At 37.7% G+C, this 20,912-nt stretch overlaps 1 protein-coding gene and 1 pseudogene across 1 annotated transcript in view; one reads left to right on the top strand and one right to left on the bottom strand.

The window, feature by feature from the left end:
* Window positions 1–20,912, top strand: part of LRBA (LPS responsive beige-like anchor protein) — a 530,437-nt gene that overhangs the window by 178,188 nt on the left and 331,337 nt on the right. The window contains exon 36 of the mRNA XM_090287960.1: window positions 15,109–15,217. Coding sequence (XP_090144086.1) covers window positions 15,109–15,217 — 109 coding nt within the window. The remainder of the gene's footprint in view (window positions 1–15,108; window positions 15,218–20,912) is intronic.
* Window positions 10,958–11,822, bottom strand: LOC149999293 (RNA-binding protein Raly pseudogene; annotated as a pseudogene).

The following is a 20,912-nucleotide window of genomic DNA, read 5'->3' as shown; positions in this document are numbered from 1 at the left end:
CTCTCATCTCCCTCTTTGTATACACATTCTTGAAAACAAATTCTTTCATAGTTCTAAGATTTACTTTCCTCTAGAACAGTGGTTCTCAACCTTCCTAATGCCGCGGCCTTTTAACACAGTTCCGCATGTTGTGGTGACCCCCAACCATAAAATTATTTTCGTTGCTACTTCATAACTGTAATTTTGCTACTGTTATGAATCGTAATGTAAATATCTGATATGCAGGATGTATTTTCATTGTTACAAATTGAACATAATTAAAGCATAGTGATTAATCACAGAAACAATATGTAATTATATATGTGTTTTCCGATGGTCTTAGGTGACCCCTGTGAAAGGGTCCTTCGACCCCCAAAGGGGTTGCGACCTGCAGATTGAGAGTCGCTGCTCTAGAACATGCTAACTTGCAAACACTAGCCTCACTACTTCCAAGAGTTTTGTTTTAAAATATGCAACTGAAGGTTATTGTGTAAAAGAAGTTTGGAAAAATAGCTTGATGTCAGGCTGTGTGACATTTATGTTAAATTTAAAATTTATATTAAATTACTGAGTACTTGCATTTTCAGGAAGGAACAACTTAATGGAGTATCTGCTATTTCCATTGCACATAGTGTTGTCTACCTGATAAAGGATGTTGGCTTTCACAAGAAGTGGGAACCACCTGGGCTAGTTCTAAATTGAGAAAGATCCACATTGGTTTTAAATTTGTATGCACCACCCCAAATCAAGTATCTGTTCTTCACCATTATCCGCCCCAGACCCAATACAGTGTACAGATGATGTATTGTAGAATTGTGCACCTGAAACCTGTGTAATTTTCTTAGTGTCACCCCCAGTAATTTCAATAAAAAGAAAAAAATAGATTTGTATGCAGCCTGCTAAACATTTAAAATAATTTTTTTTAATGGTCTTTAGTTGGTCATCAGTTTTTTTTTCCTACGGCTTCAGACTGCGTGTTCTGTGCTGATAGGGCCTTGGCATATCTTACTGAAAGTTGTTACAGGGAACTTAACATCAGGAAGAAGTAGAAAGATACCAATTTAGGGATTTTTGTGGTACTGAATTACTGACTATGCCATGTACGTGTTGGGGAGGGAAGGAGAAAGATGTGAGTAAGGAGGTGGTTGCATGGAGAGTTAAGTAGTGATTCTGCAAAATAAGGATAAAACTAAATAAATGGAGATATAGTCTGAGGGGTTAGGTTTTAGTAGTTGTCTTATTACTGGAGGAAGACTTCAGAAACATTTTTTTTTCCTCTCAGATTTGGCTCGTGACTATTGCGTGTAGTTAATTCTAAAGAAATTACATTGTTAGAAGGATTGCCAATTCAGAACATTGCTTTCATATTCTGAGTTGTTAGGGTGCAGAAAAGTGCTAACTTTCCTTTCCCATCAGTGGTGAAGATGTTTAGTAGAGAAAATTTGACAGTTGCTGCTAATGGGGGTCACAGAAAGCCCAGGAAACAGAGCAGTAATATTGGAAAACTCTTGGTGAAAATGTGTGTATGTGCTTACCCAAGGTCTAGACTAGTATAATCAGATGGGGACAATGGGCTGTAATGTAGTTATGGGAGATGGTTGTCATCATTACTGTTATTTATGGAGCCTCTAGCGTGAATCTTTTCTAGTTGGTCACTTGATAGGGCTGTTTGTTTCCTAAGGCTGACACAGGCGTTTTTCTCCCGCCTTGCACTGTAGGTATAAATTATACATGATTTTTCTTCTTAATATTAAAATATGTGAATTATTTTATGCTCGGCATTTAGAGCTATAATTTAACACAGAGTAAACCTAATATTTTGAGACTGCTTATTATACTTAAAACTTTGGATGGAAAGAATAGTTTACACAACTATTAGATAAATTATAGTTGCTAAATATAATTTATATATTTTTGGAAAAATGCATATAGATAAAAAATTAAAATATGTAGATATCTTATTCATATATTTTTAATAATGAACAGAAAATTCATACTTGTATATCTTAAATAGGAGGTGAGTAGCCAGGGCCTTCTGAAATACTGGATTTTAGAGCATTTTGTAACTTTTGAAGAAAAAACTGTATATGCTTCTTTTCTTCTTTGGAAGTATAATGTTAAATACTTATATATGCCCTAATTAAATTTTAAATAAAATTAGATAGCAGTATTTTGTATTATGCAGAGAAAATGTTTCAAACTTAAATTTCTGATATATTTACGTCTAACCTAAAAGCTCTACAGTTTTGCTTTGAATTACTTACATAAATTTAGATACTTGAGACTATTTACTTTCAAGCATTGCCACAAACTATCCATTTACCAAATAATGATTGAACACAGCCTACTCAAATAGTACCTGGTTGATTAAAAAAAGAGTAAGTAAAAGATGTCTTTTCTCAATTAGTTGTGGCCTGATAGGGGAAACAGAGAAATATACATAGCAATCAAATAGAATTTTTATGATACTGAATAAACAAGTATAATATATGCCGTATGTACAATTAAGTAAAGATTGACATAAAGTAAGGTCTTTGTAGTATAAAATTGCAGAATATTTCATAGTGGGAAAGAAGATTAAATTGGATCTTAAGGAAATTAAAATTTTGGATGTAAGGAATGGAAAAAACATATTGGGGATGGTTTTGGCACTCATTTTCTGTCATTCACTTAGTATTGTTTGTGCCAGGCAGGGCTGTGGAGGCCGTAGCTGTGAATGAGCCGCTACTGTCATGGAAAAGAGGACAAATAATAAACAAGTTAATGAACGAATAACATAAGTCAGATGGTAATTCATGTTTAGAAGAAACAGCAGCATGCCAGAGAGCTAAGAGGGGAAAGCTTATAGGGAGGCCGGTACAGAGTGTTTAGAGAAGATTTAGGAAGTGACACATGATCTGAATGATGAGAAGTTGCTACCAGTTTGAGATGGGTCACAACATTTTAAGGTGAGGAAATAGCAAGAACAAAGTCCTTGAGGAGAAAATGATGTTGGTATATTATTGAACCAAATAAAAGGCCAGAGTGTGTGGAGTACAGTGAGTAAGGAAGCGAGTGAGATTGGGAAATGTCAGAAGTATTCGATTTTCTGATCACATTTAGGGAGGGCCCTGTAAACTGTGGTAAGAAATTTGGATTTAATCTTGTTCACTAAGAATACATTTCAGTTTTAAACAGAGGAGTGGCATGATATGACATATGTTTTTCTGTTTTGTTTGTGGTATTTAACTTTATTTAAAAATTTTTAATTATATTTACTGTGGTAAAATACACAACCATCACTATTTGAATATGTATGGTTCGGTGGCATTAAGTATATTCACATTGTTTTGTATTCATCATCATCATCCACCTCCGGAACTCATTTCATGTTGCAAAATTGGAACTTAATACCAGTAAGTAATTACCCATTCCTTCCTCCCCCCTTCTCAGCCCCTGGTAAATTACCCTTATACTTTCTGTCTCTATGAATTTGACTACTCCAGATACTTCATATTAGTGGAATTATACAGTATTTATTTGTTCTTTGGTGCCTGGGTTTTTTTGTTTTTTTTTTTTTACTTAGCATCACGTCTTCAATTTTCATTCATATTGTAGCACATGTCAGAATTTCCTTCCTTTTTAAGGCTGAATAGTATTCATTGTGTACATATATCATATGTTATGGATCGATTTATCCAGCAGTGGACACTGGGTTGCTTTTGCCTTTTTGTTATTGTTAATTTTTGTGCTGCTAACCCTGCTGTGTGTTCTTTTGGCAGTATACCCAGAAGCGGAGTTGCTCCATCAGATGATCTGTATATGATCCATATAAATAATTTTTTGAGGAATCAAAAAATTACTGCTTTCCCTAACAGATTCACAATTTTGCACTTCCACCAATAGTGCCTAAGGGTTTCAATTTCTCCATATTCCTGCCAATAGTAATTTTGTTTTATTTTTCATAGTAGCCATTCTAGTAGGTGTGAGGTGGGTTTGATTTCAATTTCCTTAATGATTAATGATTTTGAGCATCCTTTCTATTGTTTATTAGTCATTTGTAGATCTTCTTTGGAGAAATATCTGTTGAGTACTTTGCTCAGTTTTAAATCAAGTTGTTTATGTTTTTGATGTTGAGTTGTAGGAGATCTTTGTGTATTCTGGATATTAACTCCTCATCAGTTATATGATTTGCAAATATTTTGTCCCATCCCATGGAATATCTTTTTACTTTGTTGATTATATCCTTTGATGAAAGGTTTTAAAATTTGATATAGTCCAATTTATCTGGTATTATTTTTTCATTTGTTGCCTGTGCTCTTGGTGTCTTGCCAAACAAAGGTTATGAAGTTTCCCCCCCTGTTTTCTTCTAAGAGTTTTATAGTTATAGGTATTACCTTTATATATTTAATTCATTTAATTTTTCTACATGCTGTAAGGTAATGGTCCAACTTCATTCTTCTGCATGTGAACATCCATTTTTCCCAACCCCATGACTTAGGTTTTTTAAAGAATGAATAGTGATAGAGTTCATGTATGGGGCCAAATGGATGCAGATAAATCAATGTAGATACTACTGAAGTATGTCAGGCAGGAGATGAAGATGGCTTAGATTCATCTGATAGCTGTGGTGATGGAGCTATATAGACAGGTATATGATACATTTGAGTTAAAGCAGTAGAACTTGTTTTCTTGAATTGGATTTGGGGGTGAGGGAAAGCTAAATTAAGGAATAATTGTAGGGTTAATTTAAGTGTACTGGCTGGTTTAGCTCAGTGGATTGAGCGTCGGCCTGCGAGCTAAGTGTCGCTGGTTCGATCTTCCAGTCAGGGTACATCAGAGAAGGAAAACTCTGACTCCAAAAAACCTCCGCTGCCTTGCGGCATACCTCTTCTGGGGAAAGGCTAAGGGAGTAAACCCCGACAGAAAATCCGGAGCCAGAGTCCCTAAGGCGGTTTGACGTTGTAGTCAACACCGGCAACTCCTGCGGCGCACCTGAAGCCAAGCTGTATCGACTCCGTCTTTCCCTTGGACCCTTCAGCTGCGAAGAGAGGGGGGGTCTGCTGCATGGGCAACAGCAGACCCTCCATATCACCCTGCCCAGGCTCTGTAGCTTCAGCTCCACTGGAGAGGACACTCCAGCGTCATCGCAAGATGTCAATTCAACACGGGAGGAGACAGATGCCGTGTCACTCCCGAGTCGGACTGCACAGCCATTCTCGGCGGTGCAGATAGACACTTAAGAAGCTACACCATCGTCTCTCGAGACGGACGGCTGCCGACGACGACGAATTTAAGTGGACTTAATTGCATTTATAGAAGTAATAAAAGTGAGGTAGGGATAGGTTTTATTGAGAGCAGGTAGGCAGAATCATCAGGAGTTCTGTTGGGGAATATTAAATTTCAAATGCCCATTGGGTATCCAATTGAAAATTTTAGTTGGACAGTTGGCTATGTGAGTTGAAAATACAAGGAACCAAGAGTAGGGTTAGAGTTATAGGAATCAGCAACAGTAGGTGAGATTTACAGGTCATAGGATGGATTATATAATTTAGATAGAGGAAAGGGCACAGAACTGAGCTCTAGGATGACTACATTTAAAGGTAATGCAGAAAAGGAGGCAATAAGAAAGGAGACAGCGAAGAAGCAGCTCTTGAGTAGGAGGAAATCCAGGAAAGTTCTGTTTTGTGTTGAAGAAGATAAGAGAAGAATAAAGTAAAATGTTTTAGGAACTGTATGATAGTTATCACAGTTACCCTATTATTCGCATGTAGTCCTAACTTTTTATATGAGATTGTAAACTGCCTGTGGATAGCTTTATGCATCTTTGTATTCCTCACATATAATGGTCTAGAATTGCTTGGCATAAGCTAGTGTTAAACTTTATTTTCCTTAAAAGCACTGCTGGACCTCCAGCAATGATCAGGCACTGCTCTGTGGTCTGGGACTATAAGGATAAATTATACAAGGTTGGTGCAATCTGGAATGGAAGACAGATTTGTAAATACATAACTGACATGGTGTCATACAGAATGATACAGTGTAATAAGTACCACAAAAAAGGCATATGTACCTTGGTAGGAGATTAGTTCTGTGGAGGGAAACAGATGTAGGATCAGGAAAGGTTTTACTTAGTTGACTTTTGAGTTTTGCTTTGAAGGATAAATAAGATAGGCAAGATGGAATTAGAAATGAGGTCATTCCTGGCTGAGCGACTAGTAGGAACAGATGCAAAGAGGTGCAAAAGTAGAGCGAAATGTTTGAGGAAGCAGTCTTAACAGTACAAAGGAGAAGCCAAAAAGAGCCTGGTTTCTAAGCCATCCAAAATTTTTCACTCTCTTCTGTAGCTCATGGGAAGGTAGTAACTTTTTAAAAAGTATACAATGATGATAAGATTTTTGTTTTAGAAAAATGACCATGTCAAGCATTGGCTAGACTAATAAGACTATTGGAAAGAAGTTTTATTGGAGGCTATTGTAGTAATTGAAGCCATGATGCTGAGTGACTGTAGGGCACTGGAAAATGTTACAGAAACAGCTTTTAGAGTTATTGCAGAGGTAGAATGGACAGCACTTAGTCTATTGGATGTTGAAGAAGGAAGATTCAACTATGACTCATTTCTAGCTTCAGCAACTGGAAAAATAGCAATGATTTTATTAGCCAGGGTCGAGAAGGAAAGATGAATGATATCTGAATAAGGGACTAGTTTAATAAATTATGGTACATTCCAGCAACAGAAATTCTCTGTATGATAATGGTGCAACATTAAAATGAACAGGTTCATTTACTGTGACTCATTCATACTATACAAATGCATTAATACAAGTTTTAAAATATGTTTACATACAAGCATGTACATATATACACACATATACATAATTATTGTGTGTATATATATATGTACACAGATACCATATATATTGTTGTAAGTTTAGAAAAGTGTAGAGACAGGAACATAAACTATTAATGGTGGTGGCTTATTTTTAAAAATGGAATGGGAGTTGGTAGCTTTCAGTCATTGCTTCATTATTAAAGTGTTGCATGATTTTCTTCACAACATATATTTTATGCTAAAGCACTAAAGAAAATAAGACATCAGTGTTATTTGTCTGTTGATCGATTTGTTGATCTGTCTATGTAGTACATGTCCATCTTGAAAATTAAATGGTAGGACAGGGTATTTGGCTCTCTTCAAAATATAAGACATTTTTTCCCCTTTATAATTTTGTTCAAAGTATTGTCTGCAGTGACCTTTCCTCTTCTGTGGGGGCTTTTTCCACCTTGAGGAGTCATAGTGATCTTTGCTTCTACAGAACTATGGATAGCATGTATATTTTTATGCTGTAGTTACACTTGTATTACATATCTATTAGTGCATAACACATTACCACAAACTTGGCAGCTTAAAAGTACACACATTTAATATCTTGCAGTGTCTGTGTGTCAGGTGTCTGGGCATAGTTCAACTGAATCCTCTACTTAGAATTTCACAAGTCTGCCAGAAAGGTGTTGGTTAAGCTGGGTTCCTCTCTCGAGCTTGGAGCCCTCTTCTGATCTCATGTGGTTATTGGCAGACTTAAATTCCTTTCACCTGCAGGGCTGAGGTCCCTATTTTCTTAATCTCTGTCACCAGGGTTTAATCTCAACTCCTACGGGCCCGCACTTAGCTCCTTGTCACATGGCTCTCACAACATGGCAGCTTACTTCTGCAAGGTTGGCAGAAGAATCTCTTCAGTTTGCTAAGGCAGAGCCTTATAATGTATCACCTTTGCTCTGCAAAGTAACCTAATTAAAGAATGACTGTCTTGTCGCCTTTGCTATAGAAGGTCTATCCAGAAAAAGTCCAGCCATTGTTATATAATGGGAACAGTTTGCGCAGCATCAATGTAACCTGGTAGCCAAGGAGAGTGGACTGGAATACGAATGCGTGAACAATGATGACTTCACTGTATTAGTCAGTGGGGGTGGTAGATGCCATTGAGTGAGCATGTGTACTGTGTGGCTGTCACATTCAAAATGAGCAAGTAGAGCAACACATCTGCATCAGATTTTGTGTTCAGCTTGAGCATTCCTCTGTGGAATCCAGATGGATGATTCAGAAGGCTGCAGCTATGGGCAACTGGTGATTGGCAGCTTCATCAAGACAACATTCCTGCTCATGCATCACTTCCCATGCAGAGTTTTTTGGCAATACATCAAATCACCCAGGTGACTCAGCCTTCCTACAACTCAGATTTGGTGCCCTGCGACTTCTGGCTTTTCCAAAAACTAAGATCACCTTTGAAAGAGAATAGATTTCAGACTGTAGATGAGATTTAGGAAAATATAGGGGCAGCTGTGAGATAACTGTGGTCTGGTTTCAGGGGGATTAACTTAAGTCCTCTGCTTTAGGCTGATCCCAAGGTACCTACTTTGGAGGGGACTGGGGCACGATTGTCCTATGTACAATGTTTCTTGCATCTTCTTCAATAAATGTGTCTATTTTTCATATTATATGGCTGGATAACTTCTGGAAAGACCTCTTATATTCTGTTCCTAGAAGCAAGTCCCAGATTCTTCCCAGGTCAAACTCAGTGGGGTCGAATCTTACAAGATCCTGTCATATTGGAGGTCCACCATAGCACTTATATTAATGTTTAAAGCTGGAGAGGACCTCATAGTAATCTTTTACTCTGCAACTACACTGTAAGGAAAGCTCATCTCTGGTGCTTAGCCTTGTCTTTATTATAGCATAGTAGCTGTTGAACAGGTATTTGAGAGAGAGATAGATATTCAGAGGACAGAGGGAATTGTGGAGAAAGATGTTAAAAATCAGAATAATACTCAGAAAACTTTTTTAGTTCTAATGTGGATCAAATGATTAAGGTTTGATTTTCAGGACATTGGCTGTGAAATAGAGAGCATAAATTAAATCTGGAAATCCACAGAGGAAATACAGTATCTGCTGATTGATTAGGAGCCTAGAGGAAGGTGGTAGAGAAGAGGGGGGAGACTAGAATAACTTTGAGGTTGCTTGTTTGGGGACTGGGAAAATGGTGTGCCATTGACTAATCAATTCAATTAAAGTTTGAGTACTGAGAGGCAGTATATTGATGTTAAATTCACGATGTGGTTTTTGGTCTCTGGAGAAAACTAAGAAGCACAAACCAGTATTTCACATCTGCACTTGTGAAAGCTCTTGCCTTCTCTATCTGTTGAGTCAAAGGAAGTTATTCATTAGCAGTTTTAAAATTGCACTAGGGATTGTTTTTATCTGTAATGCCTGAATGTGTACTGTTTAATAGCATTTGAAAAAATGCCCTACTGATGTTACCCCAAAACCATAGTTAAGACATTGCATTAACTTGTAGGTGGGGGACAGTTGGGAAAGTAGGGGGCCATCTTAGAATCTCTTTGTACAGAGTATTCTGTTTCGTTGTTTTTTTTCCCTAGTTTAGTTCTGCTGTGTCAGAGAACATATTTTGTATGACTTTCTTTGAAATTCATTATAAATATCTTGGTTACCCCATATTTTACCTGTTTTTCTATATATTTCATGGATGTAGTGTTATACAAATATATGTGTCAGTGAGATCAAGTTTGTATCACATTGTTAAAAAATATACTGTAGCTTTATATATTTTTTATATTTGGTTATAAGCCATATTCTTAGGAAAATGGAATGTAAAATCTCAAAATTCTGAATACCTGTGTCTCTGGTATAAGGTATTTTATTTGAAGCACTTATCTATTTATCTCTAATTTTTCTTCTTAGGGCCAATTTTTCTTATATTAATGACAGTACAATAGTCCTTCTCTATCCATGGGTTGGTTTTCCGTTGTTTCAGTTACTCATGGTCAACCATGGTCCAAAAATACCCACTGAAAATTCCAGATAGATACAATTCATTAGTTTTAAATTGCATGTCATTATGAATAGTGTGATGAAATCTCCCACTGGCCTGCTTTATCCCGCCTTCTTGAATCATCCCTTTGTCCAATGTAATGTCAAAGGTTGTCATCACCAATTCAGTGCCAACAGGAATTCCCAATTTGGGGTGCAGTCAAGGGGAGAGACTTTACTCAGTGCAAACAGCTCAATTGTGGAACAGCCTGGGTGTGGAATATCTCACTTGTAATTTCAGCACAGTTGTGGAACAGAATGGCTGTGAGATAGCTCATTACTGTTAGAGCTCAATTATTATACTGCATGGCTGTGGAACAGCTTGGGTGAGGTAGCTCCTGTGTCACAGCTCTGCTCTGGCAACACAGCTCTGCTGGGCTCCAGTGTTGGAGCTCCGGCTCCAGTGTTACAGCTCCAGCCCCAGTGTTACAGCTCCAGCCCCAGTGTTACAGCTCCGGCCCCAGTGTTACAGCTCCGGCCCCAGTGTTACAGCTCCGGCCCCAGTGTTACAGCTCCGGCCCCAGTGTTACAGCTCCGGCCCCAGTGTTACAGCTCCGGCCCCAGTGTTACAGCTCCAGCCCCAGTGTTACAGCTCCAGCCCATGTTAGAGTTCTAGCTCCAAGGAGTGTTAAGAGTTCCAGCCCCAGTGTTATAGTGGCAGGCAGTGTTAGAGCTCCAACTCCGGTGTTAAAGAGTTGCAGCTGGTGTAAGAGACCCAGCGCTCTAGCTCTGGTGTTCCAGCTCTGCTGAGACAAAGGGAAGGCTGTCTTTTTTTTTTTTTTTGGATCCAATCTTTTTATTGTCAGGGTCCCCTCCTATGCCCCCCACTCCTCACCAAACCTATTGGAAAACCCCAAGCGTGGGAGTGTCCTGGGGAGGGGAGGCAGAGTGTGGGAAAACTCTGTGCTCTGCCCCCTGGCCTGGGCAGTGCCAACAGGGAGGGTACGTGGGGAGGGGAGGCCGGTAACTCCACCTGCAGAGGATGTGGCATTGGCTGAAATGCATGAGGGATGAGGTGCCTGTTGCCAATTCTCCTCTGGGACCCACTGGGGTGACATCCAGCGGTGGGTGCCCAGCTTGAGGCCTGGGACAGTGCACACCCTTCTTCTGCCAGTGGCCATCACTTCTGTCAGGCTGCTCACTGCAGGGCCCCATCCTCCACGTCTGTGTCCTGGCTGTGTTCCAGCTCTTCCTTGCTGTGTGTCAGCAGCCCCTCCTCATCACCGTCACCCCGAGCCTGTGCTTCTCTCTGGGGCGTGCCTGCCTCAGAAGCTGTGTCCTCTTGGGGGGGGGGTGGGGGTGGCCGGCTGCTGCCACCACCACTGCCACTGCTGCCACTGCCACTCTTCTTCTTGCCATCTGAGTTGGCCTTCTGCTCCTCGGCAATCTGTTCCAAGCAGCCCAGCAGGGCGTCGATGTTGGACTTAATCTGTGTTAGCTCGGTCTGGATGGTCTGCAGCTCACTGTTCTTTAACTTGATCTTGGCTGAGCTGGTAGTGATGGCTGTGGAGCAGGCAAAGAGCTTGACAGGAATGGTGGTTTTGACATGCCGGACCAAAGGGACTGTGACCTGGGGTCGCTTCACAGGAACAGCCCTGGGCACAGGCACTGGTGACAGGCGGCCCCGGTAGTCGAAGAGCCTGTAAATAGCAGATGCTGCTCTCTTGAACCCCTTGGGTCTGTTGGGCTTGGGCTCGCCAGCCATGTTGATGTCCAGGGTCTGCCTGGCCAGCACCCGCCCATTCTGTCCCAGCACAGCTGCCCGGGCATGGCGCTCATTGGCATACTGAACAAAGATATAGCCCTTGTGCACAGAACAGCTGGCCACATGGCCATACTTGGAGAAGATGGTCTCCACATCTGACTTCTTCACCACAGCTGTGTTGAGGTTTCCAATGAAAACTCGAGAGCTGATGGACTTGGGGTCATTCTTGCTGGTTACGTTGCTTGTCTGTATCTTCAAGGACACGGTGGCCACCAAGGTTGAGTTCAGTCAGTGATCTCCTCTTCAGGGTTACAGGGTCAGCCACCAGCTGCCTCTGGGAATAGGTATCACCCGCGCCAAGAGGTCTAGAAGAAGCCAAGGCTGTCTTTTATAGAGACAGTTCCCACCCAGGTTTCCAATTGTTCTGGTTTTATGTAAATGGGGTTTCCAAAATCGTACTTTTTAAAATTGCTTCAAATTCTAAAGTTCTGATTGGTTGGTATCTTGCATTCTGATTGGTTGTTATAGAGTAATTCTGATTGATCAATATAAATGCAAGTGAGGTTATAATTGTGCAGGTCTAATTGGACAGGGACAGGTCTCAGTTCCTTCTTAAAAAGACAAACCAGAGCTTCCCTGCTGTGGTTGATTTAGATGGTGTCAAAAAGCAGGGCATAATGGGGATGGGGGCAAGAATTCCGTCAGGGGTTCTTCCTGGTGCCAGAGTACACGAGGAGCCCCTGTCAGCAAACGGCTGCTGGACTTTTACTATTTACACAATTTTGACCCTTGATTGACTATGGGGAGTCCATCTCAGCAGATAAATACCTTCTTGGGGTTCATTTTAAATTAATTTTTCTTCTTCAGGGGAGTGGTCCTATATATTTGCTCCACGTTTTACGTGTTCCTATTTTCTTCCTTGTTTTCTTCTTTCGAGCTAAGTATTTTTTCTTATTAGCTTATTGCATTATTTTAGATACTTTTAGTAATTGTCTAGAGATTGCAGTGGGAATATTAGAGTTGTTAACATCTTATGTAAATTAGTTCTTTCACCAATTCGTGGACAAGAACATAACACTACTTCCTTTTATTTCTATTATCCTGAGTGTTATTAAAAATTCTAAGATTATGTTTTTGAATGTTTAGGAGTTATTATTTTTGTAAAGGATTCCTTGCATGTTTACCTTTTCCATTGCTTTGTTTTGTTTTTCATTAGTCTGATATTATTTTTTCTCTGTCTGAAGACTCCCTTTAATGTTGGTTATCTATTGACAAATTCTTTTCAGTGGTGATTAAATGTCCATATTTTGCTTTGGCCTGCGAGGAAAACCTTTTCCTCTACCTTCTTAGGTTCTTTGGTTGGGCCCTGTGAATCAAACTGGCAAAAGACAGATAGGTTTAGAGAAAAGATTGATTTTTTATTCATGTATGTTGAAGGGACTTACCAGAAATATGTGGCTCAAGGCAGAGTTTAAGATTTGAGAGTTTATACCATCATAATGGTGGGGAGGGAGAAGGCAGAAGGGAACTTATGGGAAAAGAAATGACTTTTAAGAAAGATAAATGGACCCTTGGGAGAATAGATGGGAGATACAGTTTAGTGACAGTGGCCCTTTTGGAAATTTCTTCCCCAGGTGTTAACTTCTAGTTTTTAGGCAATGGAGTCAGTCTTCCTTGGTTGGGAAAGTTCAGTGGAGAGGATTTATGACCATTGAATTCTTTGGGAGACTTTGCTTTTCAGGAGATAAAGAGAGTTCAGAAAAAGACTTAACAGTTGTATATTCTAGATACCTTCACTTTCATTATTGAAAGATACTTTTTTGGGTGTAGAATTCTTAGTTAACTGTTATTTTCATTAAGCACCCTGAAGAGGTCATTGTACTCTTATTTGGCATCTATCAGTCTTATTATTGTCAAATGTTCTGTGTTTTGGTTTCTGTTTGGTTTTTATTCATTTGATGTTATGCCTGTTAATTTGTGACTGGATGTTGGAAAGTGTTTTTAAAATTGCAAGGGTAAATGTAAGTCTCTGGATGATAATATCTCCCTCTTGGGAGGATTTCCTTTTGATTTCGGATTAGCAGTTAGACTGCTAATATGTTAATTTAGGACTGAACTGATTGATTCAAAACTGGACTTTTAAAAATCTTTGAGAGTTTGTCCGATTTTCAGTTTGCTTACTCCTAGGATGTAGCTCTTATGAGGTCTTAAGAAAATCTGGGCTTTTTTTCTGTGGCTCTTGTGCATTGGTTCCTGAGTTTTTTGCTCCTCGCCCTGTGAAATTCTGAATTTTTTTTTTTTTTTTTACCTAGTTAAAGTGAATGTACATCACCATAATGTTGTTTGACGGTTTATTTTAATAGTATATTGGAGGTATTATCTGTCTCTTCTTTCCTAAGGTGAATCCGGGTTCCTTCTATAAATCTGGGTAATCTGCTAGAACCCCTCTACCTTGGTAGGTTATAAAATTCAGTTATTTTGTCCCTAGCTCTGTAAGACTGAACACAGTTTTGCTTAGCTACTCTGTTCCCAGCTGTGAATATCAAATGCTTTCTTCTCTAGGATCTTGGCTCCTTAAATCTTGGCTGCCTTGGAAACTCTACAGCATCTTTGAAAAGATTGAAACATAAATTTAATTGAGCATTTTTAGTTGCTTTTGTTGCATAGCTAGTGTTGTGAAAGCTAATCTGCTCTTGCAAAGAGAGATACCTTTTTGCTGTTATGTTCTTTAGTTATTTAGTGTAAAGTAATGGTACTTCATTGAATATGATGTCAGAGAAGAGAGGAAACATTGTTCCCTTCCCATCCACAGTGAATGGTCATATATGGTGTATGTGTATTCATATAGAGGTCTGTCCAGAAGGTGTCCAGCCAGGTAATATGGAAAATAGAGACATATGTTGAAGAAGACACAAGATACAAGAAACATTGTGCATAGGGCGTTGACCCCCATCAGTTCCCTTCAAAGTAGGCACCCTGGGACCTCACACAGTTCTCCCAGTGAACATCGGCTGCCCATTGTATTTTCCTGAATCTCATCAATGGTCTGAAATCTCTTCCCTTTCAAAGGTGATTTTAATTTCGGGAAAAGCCAGAAGTCACAGGGTTCCCAGTCTGGGCTAAAGGAGGGCTGAGTCACCGGGGTGATTTGATGTGTTGCCAAAAAACTCTGCATGGGAAGTGATGCATGAGTGGGCATGTTGTCATGGTGAAACTGCCAATCATCAGTTGCCCATAACTGTGCCCTTCAAAATCATCCAAATAGTTCCCATGGAAGAATGTTCAAGCTTAATGCAAAACTTGATGCAAGTTTGTTGCTCTACTCGCTCAGTCATTTTGAATGAGACGGCCATACAGTACACATGCTCACTCAATGGTGTCTACCGCCCACACTGACTAGTACAGTGAAGTCGTCATTGTTCACACATGCACATTCCAGTCCACTCTCCTTGGCTGCCAGGTATATTGATGTTGTATAAACTGTTCTTGTTGTATTAACAATGGCTGAACTTTTTCCTGACAGACCTTGTATTTACTTGATACCATATACATCTCTTTATAGGTTGCTGAGCCAAACAATGAAGGATCATCTAGTAAGAGTAGCAAATGAAGCTGAATTTATCCTGAGTAGGCAGCGAGCAGAGGATATTCACAGACACGCGGAATTTGAGGTAAGTTAATTAAACCTATGGCTGGTGTGAGGAAATTACCACTGCATAGGTGAAATGGCAGTGTGGTGTGAGCAAACTCATCATCCAGAAATTAAGACAGACTTTGTGAGAGAACCTGGGAAGACAGTGCAAGTCTCTCTAGCCCTCTTCTCCAGTTCATCTACAAGTTACTTGCAGCATCTCCTGTGTGTATGACCTGATCTGAGCCATGTACAATAAAATAAATTCGTGAAGGACTTTTGCCCTCTCTGGGCAAGACAGAGCTAGTTAACTGGAAATGAAAACCCCTGTGGAAGAGAGATGATCTGGGTTTCTAGAGAGAAGCTGAACACAGGCATGAAGTTTCTTTACCTTGTGCTTCGAGAGCACGCCAATCTTTGTAGCAGAGGAAATGGGGGAGCATATAGCTGTCTTCTCGGATCCTCACTGCGGTGTTCCAAATGACAGACCCCTTCTGGGACCACTGCTTATTTCAGCAGTTACATCTGAACATGTGTAGCAAATGTTAATTCATAGAAGAAACTAATGGTATTATAGCTGTATAAATTAGCAAATTTCATACCTAAGGTGAACTAGGAGATTTGATGAGAATATTTGCTAAGAATTGGAAAAAAAATTAAAAGCACCATTATCGGTACTCTTATATTTTGGGAGCACATAATTCAAATGTTGCTGACATTTTCTGGTACATTAAAAAAGATGAAAACCTCCCCAGTGATTTTATACAATCATCATGACATGAAAATGGTACTGGAAAAATAGAACTCTCAAAGATCAATTTCATTTCAGAATATGGGTACAAAATTCTAAAACTTTAACCATTCCAACAGTGTAATAAAGAATTGTATACTGTGACCACTTAGAATTTATTTATGGAATTCAAAGATGGTTTAAGAAAGATTTCTACCTCCAGAGTAAATTACATCAAAAGATATTAAAGTAGAAACATTATGTAAAGTTATCAATTAATGTAGGAAAAAAGTATATGATTTTAGCAGCTACCTGCAATAAAACTGAAAAAAGATGTATGTAAGAAAACAATTTGAATATGATAGACTCTTTACTAAACATCATTATAAATGTTTAAAGCCATTTATATTAAAATCAGGAAAAAATGCTATCTGCTGTCATCATTTAACTAATATTTTGATGTTCTTGTAAGTGTAATATAATATAAATTTTAGAAAAGAAGAAATAACATTACTTTTAGACTGTTAATGCTATGATCTAGGACAGTCATTTTCAACCTTTTTCATCTCATTGCACACCTAAACTAATTACTAAAATTCTGTGGCACACCAAAAATATATATTTTTTCCTGATCTGACAGAAAAATAGGTATAATTTTGATTCATTCACACTGAACAGATACTATTATATTGGCTATTGTCATTTTCTAAAATTTGACAATCTAAGGGAAAGAAGTCAATGTCCCTGACTAAATAGTTAGGTATAGCACGTTTTAAAAATTGTTGTGGCACACCAGTTGAAAATTGCTGACCTAGGAAAATCTACGGTTCTTGAACATTTTTCTACTGGAATTAATAGGGCCTTTCGTAAGATTGTTGGATACAAGAAAAATATGGAAAAATTGATAGCTTTTCTTTTGATTAGCAAGCAGTACCCAGGTAAGAATAGAAACAGAACTATAGTCTGTTTATAGTTAAGACAAAAATATTTTGGGTCAAATTCTGTAAGAAATGCACAGGTAGTATTTGCACAAAGCTATAAAATCTTATTAATACAAAACAAAATATATACTAGGAAATCATTCCATGCTGGACAGTGTATTTTGTTCATTATCTATGTGTCTGTGTGTGAGAGAGGAAAAGAGAGATGAGGTGGTGGGGGGAAGAGAATGGGAATGAATCAGTTTTGTTTTTAACATAATTGAGTCTTACAGGAAAGTTATAAGAGTAACGCAAAAACTCCTGTTCACCACTCTCTGAGATTCTGTGATCATATTATCACCTTTACTTCTATCCGTCTTTTTTGGTTGTTTTTCTGAATTTGAGAGTAAGTTGAAGTCCTATTACTCTTTTATCTCTAATCATTTTATTTTATTTTATTTTAAGATTTTATTTATTTTTATTTTAGAGAGAAGGGAAGGCAGAGAGAAAGAAAGGGAGAGAAACATCAAGGTGTGGTTGTCTCTCGAGTGCCCCCAACTGGGGACCTGGCCCGCAACCCAGGCATGGGCCATGACTGGGAATCAAACTGGCAATCGTTGGGTTCGCAGGCCTGCACTCAATCCACTGAGCCACACCAGCCAGGGCAGTCTCTAATTATTTTAGTGAGAATTTCCTGTGTCCATTCTCTGTTTTAATCTTGTACAGTTATCAGATCAGGAAATTAAAATGGATACAATGCTATTATTTAATCTATTGATCTTATTCATATTTCCCAGTTGTTTCCATAACATTCTTTGTCATCAAAGAGAGAAAATTGTAGTATCACAGGAATGTTAGATTTTTTCAAATTAATATGTACATTTAATACAATAGCATTAGCATACCATTCTATTAGAATAACAGTGGAGTAAATTGGAATTTAATTATCTCCTTTACAAATATTCAGTTAATACCTGGAAATAAGTGCTTTAATATAGTCCTAAGATTTATGAAGAAAGATTGTTGAGGCAGTAGTGTTTGCTTTTCCAGATAAACAATACTAATTAAAATAATAGTATAAAGATAGCATATACAAAAAATATCTCCCAGATGGAATAAGGATGTAAGATGAAAGATGATACAGTAAATATTTTAGTAAAATAATTGGAAAAATGTAAAAAGTGGAACTGACTCATATGTGAGAATGTTATAACCAAGGCCGACACTTAGAAAGTACAAAAGTAAATACATAGTACTATAATATATATAACATTAAGCCGAGGAAGGATACCATCAACAATGTGAAAAGATGTGGAAACACTGATAAATTAATATGTTCAATACATTAGTCATTCTTATAAAAGAAAAATAACCCAGTAGACTCATGCTCAGGGATATGAACAGGATCGTCACAGAATATAAGTGACCACTAACATATAAAATGATACTCACATATACAAATATTCAAGAAAATGTAAATTAGAGAAATCCCGATCTATTACTTCCCTGTTCTCAGACTGAGAGAAAGTAAAAATAGTGATAACATGTACTGCTGAAGGAAATAGGAGAGATAAGACGGGCAATAGTTTTCTTCTTTATTTTTAGTGGAAATGCACACTTTTAGTATTATGGGACATCAATATGGTTATAATTAATTTAATAATAATCATATAGGCACACACAAGCACTCATTTATCTAGTAATTTTATTTTGTGAATTTATCTCTTAGAAATGAAAGTAATATTATATAAAAGTAGAATATAATGCTGTTTATTGGTGCATTGTATATATATTTAACAAAATAAAAACTGAAGAAAAACAGAAAAAATAGTTTTTCCATCATACTTCTTTTTCCATTTTTTCCGTCACCTCCCAACTTCTAAAGTTATATTTTAGTTTTCATATTGACTAAACATTTAACATTCATGTGTTACAATCACATTTCTCATAGTACTTGTATGTTTCTAACACATTTAAGTGAATTCAGTACCCCGCCCCTTTGTTTATTAGTAACAGTTTTTAAATTTCCAGGTTCCTTCTTTTGACTCAGTTCTTTCTTTTTTAACAATCTACAAGGGGCTTATGTGTGATGTAAGCCTAAAATTCTTTTAAGAGTATTTGCCTGCTGTCTTCCTGTTGGAATGACATTCTGATGGGTTTCATAGTCTTGACTAACTCTTGCATTCCCTTAGAACTCTGTAGACTTTGGTTTGTTGTCTTCTTCTGGCTTGACTGTTGCTTTCAGAGAAGTTTAATGTCACTGATATTTTTCTCAGTTGATAATTTGCTTGTTTACTGTTTGAGAATTGTTTATTTGTCCATAAAGTTCAATTCCAATAGCAGTATGGCTCAGTGTTAAACCTTATTTATCAGATTTTCCTGGAACATAATCCTTTGTATAACCTGTAAATTCAGATATTTCTTTCAGTTCTTGGAAATTGTTTTAAATTATATTTTGAAAATCCTTCCCCATTTTACTTTTATTTATTTAGCTGCACAGTAATCTGTTTTATATATACATCTGTTTTTCATATCTGTTTTATAGTTATTTCTTAATTGCTTTTTTTGATCTCTTGCCATCAGTAATTAAATTTTTAGTGTTTTATTTTGTCCCTGATGTTTGTAATTTATTTGTCTACAATGATTATATTTTGTTCTTCATTTGTTTATTTAGGCCTTCAACCTCTCTCTTTACCTTAGTTATTTTTATGTTTTTGTGTGTTTGTTTTAATATTTTTGTTATGTTGATCATTACAAGAAAATAATCATGAGGATTTTCTTTGTTTTTCATTACATATTCTCTTAGGATTCTTTGTCTTTTGTGTAGAATCTTCCAGTTTTATTTTAAAAATTTATTATTCAGCTTATTTTTAATTTATTCATTGGTTAGTGATAAGCATGCTTATAATGTTCTTGCCCAGATTTTCTATTGGCTTAGTGTCTTCCTCCCTTTTCCGCACTGTATACAAAGCTAATTCTTCCTTCTCTGAACTTGTTTGAATTTTGCAATTTGGTTTTTGCCAATATTGTATGGCCCATCATGAAGAGATGGAGAGAGATTTTTGAGATAGGTGAGAAGGCTTCCTAGCACACCCAAGTTTTGCTTTCTCTTTAAGGTTTTGTTAAGTATTTTCTACTTAAGTAAATTTTATCTTATTAGAAGCTGTGGGCAGTTCCCATCAGGGAAAGATATGCTTAGGCTTTGAATTGTCTGTCACTTCAGAGACAAGACAGGAGTCTCCTTCTGTCTTGGGAAGGCAGCCCTGTTTTTCACTTCCTTGCTTTGCTGATTTGTGCACTGTGGGTTTTTCCAGGATCTTCAATGAGGAGAAGCAGAGATAATGATACACATAGTCAATTTGTTTCTCTCTCTATGTGAAGGCACCAAGAGAAATTCTCAGAATTCTGTCAACCTATCAGTATTGCTTCGGGTATTTGGGGACCTGACTAAGAACCGCACTTTGTTGTGCCCTTAGTTCTAGTCCCAGTATGTTTATTTTCCTCATGGCAACCAATTATTTAATGTTCAGTGCATTATGTTAATTTTCCTTTTGTTGTTTGGTTATTCTTGTTTACTTTTTGGTTCAGAAATTTTTTTGGAATTGAAGGAAAAAAGAATTGCTATGTCAGTCCCCCAAACTAACCTGAAAACTGTTTCTTAGTGTCCTTTCTCATTGATTATGAAGAAGTTACTTTGTAACTCTGGGTTGAGATTGCAGTTCATTCTTACTTGAATTTTTAGTCCTCGTGGCCATGGTCCATGTGTGCTTGTGTATATGAATGAGAGGGAATGAGAAAGGAGATGACGTATAAAATTTAAAAGAGGAAAAGTACTTTAAAAAACTGTTATGCAAGAGATTAAACTGATTTGAACCAGACAATTTATGTATTTGTTGTTTAGTTGAGGTATGGTGGTGATAACAGTAGCTATTATTGTATGAGTCCTTATATTCTGTTAGGAGCTGTTATGGAATTTTTATATGTTTTTAGCTAATTTTATTCTTACAATAAACCTCTGAGGTAGTACTGTTATTGCCTCTCATTTTATAAACGAGAAAACAGCATAAGGAGGAGATAGCCCAAAG

Source organism: Furipterus horrens, unplaced genomic scaffold (assembly GCF_987537825.1).
Source record: "Furipterus horrens unplaced genomic scaffold, mFurHor1.1.pri manual_scaffold_10, whole genome shotgun sequence".
NCBI classification, from domain to species: domain Eukaryota; kingdom Metazoa; phylum Chordata; class Mammalia; order Chiroptera; family Furipteridae; genus Furipterus; species Furipterus horrens.
The sequence above is the reverse complement of the archived record's forward strand: the minus strand, read 5'-3'. Positions and strand labels throughout refer to the sequence as shown.